This window comes from Anopheles aquasalis, chromosome 3 (genome assembly GCF_943734665.1).
Source record: "Anopheles aquasalis chromosome 3, idAnoAquaMG_Q_19, whole genome shotgun sequence".
Taxonomy (NCBI): Eukaryota; Metazoa; Arthropoda; class Insecta; order Diptera; family Culicidae; genus Anopheles; species Anopheles aquasalis.
The window spans coordinates 59,017,336-59,026,048 of NC_064878.1; the positions used below are offsets into that span (position 1 = coordinate 59,017,336).

The 8,713-nt window shown below is 47.2% G+C and overlaps 3 protein-coding genes across 4 annotated transcripts in view; 1 reads left to right on the forward strand and 2 right to left on the reverse strand.

Annotated features, from left to right (window-relative positions):
* Positions 1 to 200: 200 nt before the first annotated feature.
* On the forward strand, positions 201 to 916 carry LOC126574419 (histidine-rich glycoprotein-like). Its single transcript, XM_050234608.1, has 2 exons — positions 201 to 331; positions 396 to 916. The coding sequence occupies exons 1-2, from the start codon at positions 317 to 319 to the stop codon at positions 759 to 761; spliced, it is 381 nt and encodes a 126-aa protein (XP_050090565.1). The 5' UTR covers positions 201 to 316; the 3' UTR covers positions 762 to 916.
* Positions 917 to 2,560: 1,644 nt separating this feature from the next.
* LOC126576477 (solute carrier family 28 member 3) lies at positions 2,561 to 6,942 on the reverse strand. 2 transcript variants are annotated; one of them, XM_050237756.1, is made up of 8 exons: positions 6,692 to 6,942; positions 5,459 to 5,696; positions 5,318 to 5,380; positions 4,678 to 4,912; positions 4,390 to 4,567; positions 3,522 to 4,301; positions 3,126 to 3,453; positions 2,561 to 3,050 (listed from the first exon to the last, which is right to left on the reverse strand). In XM_050237756.1, exons 2-8 carry the CDS (start codon positions 5,501 to 5,503, stop codon positions 2,778 to 2,780), a joined length of 1,902 nt encoding a protein of 633 aa, XP_050093713.1. In that variant the 5' UTR covers positions 5,504 to 5,696; positions 6,692 to 6,942; the 3' UTR covers positions 2,561 to 2,777. The 2 variants fall into 2 exon arrangements, with proteins under 2 accessions (XP_050093713.1, XP_050093714.1); XM_050237757.1 differs by lacking the exon at positions 6,692 to 6,942 and adding an exon at positions 5,778 to 6,139.
* An 818-nt stretch (positions 6,943 to 7,760) lies between these two features.
* Positions 7,761 to 8,713, reverse strand: part of LOC126577552 (protein anachronism) — an 8,506-nt gene continuing 7,553 nt past the window's right edge. The window contains exon 6 of the mRNA XM_050239242.1: positions 7,761 to 8,713. This exon is cut by the window's right edge and continues 724 nt beyond it. The gene's annotated coding sequence lies outside the window, so the exon portion shown is untranslated.

Consider the following 8,713-nt stretch of genomic DNA (forward strand, 5'->3'; position numbering starts at 1 on the left):
TTTTTATTCCCGAAAAATTATCTAACAACAGATTAAAATTATCCGATTTTATCGGTTTCGATTATACGAGTTGCGGAATTATTATTCCCTTTTTCGAATTCGTATTCATTCTCCAAACTAAGAATGTTCTAGAATGAACTTCCGATACCCAGTGGAACCAACATTTGGTTGCGACGAGAAAAAAGTATCTGCTGTCGACCATTTCATGCAGGGAAAGGCTTTCCTTCGATCATCAGTATCAGATTGTCTGCCGTTGAGTAAAGTACCAATCGTTTTCCTCCGACTGTTAAAGTGAATTAAAACAAGACTACACAAAATGAATGCTGTAATGGTAAGTTTCCTTTCTTTTTCAGCGTCAAAGGGTTTTCTATTAAACTAATTGTCCGCTTTGTTAGATTATTCTACTTTGCATTACTTCGGTATGTGCGTACCGCACAGGCCACGTAAAAGGAACAGGGCACGTGGAAAACGTTCCGCATGGAGTACCATCGCATGGCGCGGCACCAAAGCACGAAACACCGAAATATAATCCAACGCACCATGGAGGCTACGAAAAGCTCCCTGTTTCCCACCTTGGCAAGGACTCCAAGCATCGCCGCGATACTCATCACGATCACGATCTTCACTCCAGCAAAAACCAGCATCAACAGCATCACAAGGAGACTCCCCATGCGACGACGCATCATGTACCAGCCAAAGAGACGCATTCATCGCACCAGAAGACGACTGGATACGGTGGTTATGGTAAAACCCATTACTAGCTATCAACCAATTGACCTGTTCAACACTAAGAGACAACGGTTGTGCTCATAGCTAAACGGCTGTACGATTGCTAGTTTAAATCTGACTCGTTAATGTATGTAATTTGTGTTTTTTTGTATGTGACTTGTGTGAAAATAAAAATGATTCCAACGTATCGCCCGTCTCAAACTGCTTCACAATTGCTGGAGAATAAATCGATCCGCAACGCAGGTTACAGGTTTGATTAAGGTTCGTTCACCTTTGGAGCGAAAAGCAACTGTATCGCAGATGATGATCATTTTAAACGTTGATCAATTTTTCCCTAAGATCGCTTGGTTATTTTTTTTCCTTCGCTATCCTTTTTTCGGAGAGGACTTTCACTTTGCAGTCTATCACATAATTATTTCCGAAAAAAGTGATATGCATTATAGAACTAATCGTTGTATGAATTTGATAATCTCTTAATTAGTTTGAATAGATATTAATTAAAGCGAAGCTTAGCTGTCTTACGTACACGCGATCATTTCCCAATACACTTTTGTGTTCTGAAATCTCCGTCATGCAGTCCACAATTGGAAACCAATGAGAGATAAACTTGAGTTGAGCCTTGAAACTATTACTCAACAAAGCCCAAGCTGATGCCTTGAAGTGATTAAAATTTCCTTTCCCTCACAAACCGCATTGTACCAGCGATCCTAATTGAGACCTCTTTTAGCATTTATTGATCATAGATCGGACGATAATAGGTGATGAATTTTTGGTTATCGGTAAAATGCAAATTTGCACATTTTTTACATCCAAGCCTAACATTTTCTGTTAATTAAAAAAGCTATTGCTGCAATATACAGGTAAGGATACGTGATAATACGGAAAGATAGAAAAGAATAAAACCTTCCACGCACACATGCGCTACAGCGCGTTACAAAAAAAAGATCGCGCTCTAGAGGAAGAAGAAGGTATGCTTTTATAATTTTTAGTGTTTATAAAATTGATACTTATGATGATAATTGTTTCATTCTTTCTTTCATGCTTTTTCTCTATTTATCTGTTATGTTAGTAATTTTTAAAAAAATGTTTGATCCAATTACATAATCATCCTGCGTGGAGCAAAGCAAAGAGTTGCATCTCCAGTGGCAAGAAGCTTAATCGATCTGACCAAAATTCACTCGCTAGTCGAGCAGCTCAACGCTCATATTTTCGAGCTAAACAATGCGTGGAGCGCGCGTTTTATGGTCAAAATAGCGTGTTTGTGGGATTTTTATTGATTTACGAATATCGTGTAGAATTTGGGTATTTTCTCAATAATAATACCGCGATTAACTTTCTTTCTTTTTATCAGCTTTATAAATTTTTTGCAGCATTTTGAAGTTAAAAAACTGATAACATGATGGTACCGGATTAAACAATGATCAAACCGGGTTCGTCGCTTAAATCTTAAGGGGCAAGTCTTTTGATTCGGAGCAAAAGCGGTGCCCATCGTAGCTGCGTAATAGGTCATCAGAAAAATACAAATAAATATTCTTTTCATAAAATTTAAGTTTATTCAGCTAGCCCCGTCGAGTTTTTGTTGTTTTTCTTATTTTTTGATTTTTGGTAAATTTTTTAAGTTGAAAAAATGATGCTTTTTACACTTTTGCTTACAAAAACGAGGAAGACTCATTAATCATCCATTAGTAAGTAATCGTAAACAATTTTTATGAAAACTCGGCGGGGCTACCTGGCAAATAAATCATCTGGTCTGCGTAGAGATTGAATTCATATTGGTTTAGTGATGAATTCTTCCCCTAGCATTATTTTAAATAAATAATTACACAATACGTTAATAATCCAATAAATCATGTTTGTTAAGTTAAAAAGGCAACATTAGTCCTAAGGTAACTAAACAACAACATGAAAACCTCGCAGCACTTAAAACAGGAACTATCAGGGTACTTTATTAGTCGACATTACAAACATACACGTCCAAAATACTGATAAACATTGACCATACTTGTTCCTCTCCCCACCCCACTCCAAACATCCAACCCCCCCTTTAACTAGATTCCACCCAGCGTGCCATTCAACAACGATGGCTCCAGCGCGAGCGACTTTCCAAAGTTATTGAATATCGTTTCGTCCATCAGCAGCCCACCGATGCTGGCCGTCATGAAGCACACGATCGAACCGGTAAGGAACGCACGGAACGCGACCGACGTGATGACGTTACGCTTATCGGGAGCCATCGCACTGAGCGTCCCAATCATGATGCCCATCGAGCTGGGATTGGCAAAGCCACACACGGAATACGTTGCGATGGCGGCCGATCGTGGCTGGAAAAAGGAAACGAAAGTTTTACTGTCACTGATGTCCTTTTGCACCATCTCACCACCCTCGTGGCCTCTTACCGAGATAACCTGCTCCTTGATAAACTCTCCCAACCGCTCGAAAGCGACGAACTCGTTCACGATCATCTTGATGCCGATCACTTTACCGACATAGTAGCTATCATCCCACGGCACACCCATGACGAAGGCGAGCGGCCGGAAGACGGCCCCGAAGATATTCTCCAGCGAAACGTCCTCCCAGCCAACCCGCACACCCAACCACCCCAGCACACCGTTCAGGAACGCAATGAACGCCACGAACGCGACGAGATTGGCGATAATCCCAAGGACGAGCGGTGTGGCCGCATTCGCACCATTACTGGCCGCATCGAGGACCGACGAATCGGGGCTGGAAACGAAAAAGAAAGCTCGTATTACGAACGTCACAAGCACTCCAACACGATCTCCTGCACTTACGATTCCTCCATCTGAATGTTATCGGATCGCGTTTTGCTCTCTTGCGTCTCGGGGTAAATCATTTTGGCGAAACAGAGGGCTCCCGGTGCTGCCATCACGCTGGCCGTAATCAGATGCGCTGGATTGGCTCCGAACGAGATGTAAGCGGCCAGCACCGTACCCGAAACGGTGGCAAATCCTGACGTCATGATCGAGTGTAGCTCGGAGTGGGTGAGATCTTTCAGGTACGGTCGCACCAGCAACGGTGACTCGCTCATACCGAGGAAAATGTTGGCCGCCGCAATCACACTCTCGCACACGGTCGTCCCAAGGATGGACTGTAGTATCCAGCCGAGCTTCAGCACAACCCACTGCATCGCTCCAAGGTAGTACAGGATCGAGATGCAGAAGCTGAAGAAGTAGATCACCGTCAGGACGGAGAACGCAAAGATGGCGTACTCGTTCTCGCCGCTACCGACCAACACCTGGCCGTAAACGAACGCCGCCCCGGCTCCGGTATAGTTGAGAAACGTGGCCACCTTATCGCCGACACAGGAAAAGATACTACGGCCAACTTCCCAGCGGATGCAGAATAGACCGAGGAGGAACTGAAACACGACACCGAGCACCACCGGGCGGAAGTTGATGCGAGTTGGATGCTTCGAGAGCAGGAAGGCGATGAGGAGCAGGATGGCCATGCCGGACAGTGAGATGAGCCGTTCGGTTTGGTCGCGTGTTTCGAAGTAGCAGAAAACGGCGAATCCGGCCAGCACTAGACAGACGGCTCCTAACCGGATGTACCTTTTTATGGAAGGGGTGAAAAGTATGCAAATATTTTTAAGTTATTAACAAGAAATAATGTTGTGCTTCTCTCAAAAGAGTACATTACCACAGTTGTGTGATGCGTCCGAGAAATTTCGATACTGGCTGAACGATCCACGATTTGAAGTGGCTCGACAGCAACGGTTTCATCACGTGGTAGTACAGCAGCCCAAGGTACACGAAGCCCACGAGTAGCACCAACATGCCGTATCCATCGCACCACTGCATACCGCACGTGGTCTCCTCTGGCGGGAAAAGGGGAGGGAGGCGGAAATAGCAAACAAACCAAAGGATTCACCGGCTGCCAGCGGGCGACTCACGTCACTTCAGCGACGAACTCATCAATCAAACTTACCATACTCCAGATAGTAATTGGTGGCAAAACCGAAAAACACAATCACCACAACGTTGAGCAGGATGTAGACACCGAGCTTGATGTGTTGCCGATGGTGCTCGAGGGTTTCCGTGAGTCGGTCATACAGTGTCGCACCTTCCCGTGTCCGGTTCGTTCCATCGCGTCCATCCTCATAACCACCTTCATCATCGCCGCCACCACCACCACCATTCCGACTGGTCAGTGATGGTACATCCTATTCCCGAAGATACCCCGTGGCGAGACGTTAGTAAACACACAGTAAAAATCTTCAACCCCGTAATTGGACGAGCCTTTGGCCTCTTGTGGCCGGCACTAAACAGGCCTCCTTGGCCGATGAAGCCGCAAAATACACGAAATGCAATTGAGATAAGGTGCGTCGTCGTCGTCGTCGTCGTCGTCGTCGTCGTCTGGTGCGTGATAATGAGCCATTGTAACGCCGCTCGATCACCAGCCAAGGGGTTGCGTAGGAGACGTCAACCGAAGTGAACCGAAGTTTTATAAGGGAGATAATACGACAAAAAACAACCCACAAAGCAGCCAGCACACGATGACGACTGAAGACTGTGGGTTTATGGGTTCAGGTGGCTCTTTTTGGCACTCTTTTGACACCGCTACGTACCTCCACGATGGTCGACGATAGGCCGTTCGATTTGCGTTTGGTAAGCTTGGGTCCATCACCATCCTGCTCGAGGGGGGGAGGATAAGCAGAGCAGAGAGCGTCACTTTCAGATCACGAATCTGAACACCGTACAGGACGTACCTCGATCTCCGTCATGATGAACGAATCATTCTGAATACCGCTCATGGCGATTGCTGTTTGTGTTGTGTGTTGTGCCGCTGAGTAAAACCGATCTCCAAAACTCCAAACAAACTCCACTCACTGTGGATCACTCACGGAACAACACGATTATCTTAGCTGCAGAACACGCGACCACTCCTCTGCTGGCGCATGTCGACCCCGGAACGTGAAGAATCACTCTGTTGCTGCTCTGGTGTCTCTGGAATTCACAAGAACAAGGACAGGTCGTTTAGCCCGTGCTGGGCAGTTGCAGATAGCACTCCCGCCAGGGGTCACGTACACACGCTGGTCACACATTGATCCATTCCTAACACCAGAACGCTCTAACGATGTCTGAGGTGGCGCGACAGCCGCAGAGGGTTGTGTACTTTCACTCGCGGAGCTTTGCGTCGTCGCGAAACTTGTTTTGATTCCGGCCCCGGTCCCGACCATCACCGAGCGTCCTCTCCACTACACCAACACACATGGCGACGTGTTCGCGATGCGCCACGCAGCACCAACCAGAGTCTCCAGCATCGGATCACGACGCTATACGATGCGAGCTTCCGACATAGAGACGCGACACCATGCCAACGGTGCTCAATCCATTCATTAGCCAGCGGCGGCTCACCTCTTTCGGTGAGTAATGCAATCGAAACACTATCACCTGCAGATTTATTATCAGGCGTTGTTCGGAGAGTCTCACTACACCTGACAGTGATGTATCGGAATGGTGATCTCTATCTCTATCGATAGCCACTCATCCCATTCATGCTCGACCTTCGCGAGCCGTCACGATGAAGTGCGCGGCCACTTGATGCACACAAATCGTTGAACCGTGTTCCCACGTGATTCGTTCCCTGATATGTCCCCGGTACTACATCCGGTGCCTGGTGCCTGCTGGTGGGTGGCTCTACTCCCGATGCCACTACTCGACATGCTGCGCTGTTGGTTTTTTTCAAGGGAAATACTTCGGGCTCCCCGCCCCGGCCGGGCCACTGTACGACGGTGAAAACACTTGTGGCTGCTGGTGGCGCACGCAATGCGCGCCACAAACACCACGAAATCACAACAGCGTCCAAGGTCGCCACACGTCACGTTCGTGAGTTCATTCGTTCTGCTCACTGCACACTGGCGCCCCGTGTTTCACGGTGTGGTGTGTAACTGGCGCCACTTCGTACAGGTTAAAAGCACGGGCCTAGTGGCTCTACTCACCTGTGGTTCACGCGGTCCGGCTGTTAATCGGGCGCCGGTTTCGATCAAACTGACCATTGAGTGGATCGTACCGATGGTTCAAATATATTGTTCCACCGCCTTCCACGGGGATTTCTTTACGTTGTACGCACACTCACAACAGCTACTACCCCTTTTGCCGGCCACCTTCCACACCGCGCACCGTGAATCTTTTTGATATCAGACGCAAACGCTGGAACAATGGAATGGGCTGCTTGTGGGTGTTGATGATGATACCGGTGAGCATCGTAATGGAGCGAAGAAGAGCGTGCCACCGGTCTAACCGGACTACGATAACCACCCTAGTATGGGCGCACGCGCCCACTCCGCCCACCAGCATTGTCGTCTGCGCGAAGCAGCTCACAGAGTGCGTGATAAGAACCCGCGTGAGTTGGTTGTCGTCGCTTCAGAACCTGGCTTGTAGGCTCTGAGTAGATGCGTAACTCCAAGACCTACGAGGCTCCCGAAGTCGCGATAAAAGTTGCAGCCGAACAGCCGTGTGGTCCCCTATCGGACGAAGGTATTGCGCTAATCGGGCGCTCGGTATTAAGATAAGACAACCAGGATGTACCGGATGGAATCGGAATAACAGGGGGGTACTTTTCGACGGGTGAAAGGGTCGATTCCTGGTGTGGTTGTGCTGCTATCTTGCGCGCACGGTAGCCAACCACGTTGCGGCGCAAGTTGTGTAGTACCTTATCGACCTATTGGCGGGGTGGGGATTGAAATGGAATTTAGTAAGACGGCTGTCGATCGAGGTATAAGCTGCTTTGGCGGTGATAAGGTGATTCAGCAAGGTGATTCTACCGGATCTGCATGCACAAAGAGCTCAATGGAGTGATTTATCGGGTTTGATTACCAAATCAACATGTCAAACTGTTAATGGAATCGGAGCAAAACATATTGGACTAACAAAAAGTGTTCATAGAGAATACTAATTTACGTTAGTATCATTCATGTAATCGCCTGCAAGACTTGCTAGCTTTCTTTGGTTCGGATTAAATGGGAAATTTCTTTTCCTTTGTCAGCCATCTTTCATCGCTACTTTTTGATTATCATTATTATGGATTATTTATTTGTCATGTTCTTAAGCATAGCTACACACAAGAATGCCATCTTCTTATGATTGATCACTTAAATTCTACACCGTTTTCGTTCGGTATGTTTTTAATTTCCTCACCAGCCGTCGGACATCAGTACGCAAGAACCGTACTGTTTGAAGTTTAGCAAAAAAGCAAACAACTGCCGCTATAACCGTACAAGATTACAAAGTAATGCTCACTGAATAGCGGAAATGGACCGGCACGATCATATGTCCTGCTCTCTAGGTATTTACAAAACTCGTGTGTACGAATGTGCTGGAGTGTGACTGTGGCCACGACTAAAGTTAAAATGGGGGGTTGAGAGGTTGAGCAAGGAACCGGTTGATGGGTAAGCCTGCCGATCGAATGTAAGCCCTGGCGCAAAAAAACTGGGCCGCATGCTCACTGGAAGAGGAGCAGGTCGAATACAATAAATACATTACATCTAGACATTACACGAAAGACTACCACCGTATGCCAAACGGTCAATGGGAGATGGCACGAAATTGAACGATGACGAAATGGATATTTTCCTGCGAGACAGAATGGAGGAAATGAATATTTACATGAGTATCCTCCATTGGCGTGTTGTCGCGCGTTTGCCAGGGGCCAGCGGCGGGCAAAATCAGTCGGTCAAAGGGGTGGCCCACATGCGTAACAAACGTGTAGGGTGACGTATCGTAAAGCTTAACCATTGCAGCGTCAACCACGCAGGGATGTTTGGGGACCGGATTGGCCTCTGCTTCTGCTCGATCTCTGTGTGTCCGATCGGATTTCATACAAACTACGGGCTCTACCGTTCACCTGCCTGAGAAGCAACTTAAGTACAAATATACTAGAAAGCACAGGAACTCTAGGGCGGTGAGGATTGGCATCGATTGGGCTAGCGATCGAGCCTCTCCTCACCGGGCTCCACAAAGTA

What these genes read in the sequence shown, in the direction of transcription:
- LOC126576477 (XM_050237756.1), bottom strand. Translation starts at nt 5,503, where the DNA reads ATGAGCGGTATTCAGAATGATTCGTTCATCATGACGGAGATCGAG. An exon ending in TATCGTCGACCATCGTGGAG is followed by an intron (nt 4,913 to 5,317) that starts GTACGTAGCGGT and finishes CTTCGGGAATAG; the next exon opens with GATGTACCATCACTGACCAG. An exon ending in CAATTACTATCTGGAGTATG is followed by an intron (nt 4,568 to 4,677) that starts GTAAGTTTGATT and finishes TTTTCCCGCCAG; the next exon opens with AGGAGACCACGTGCGGTATG.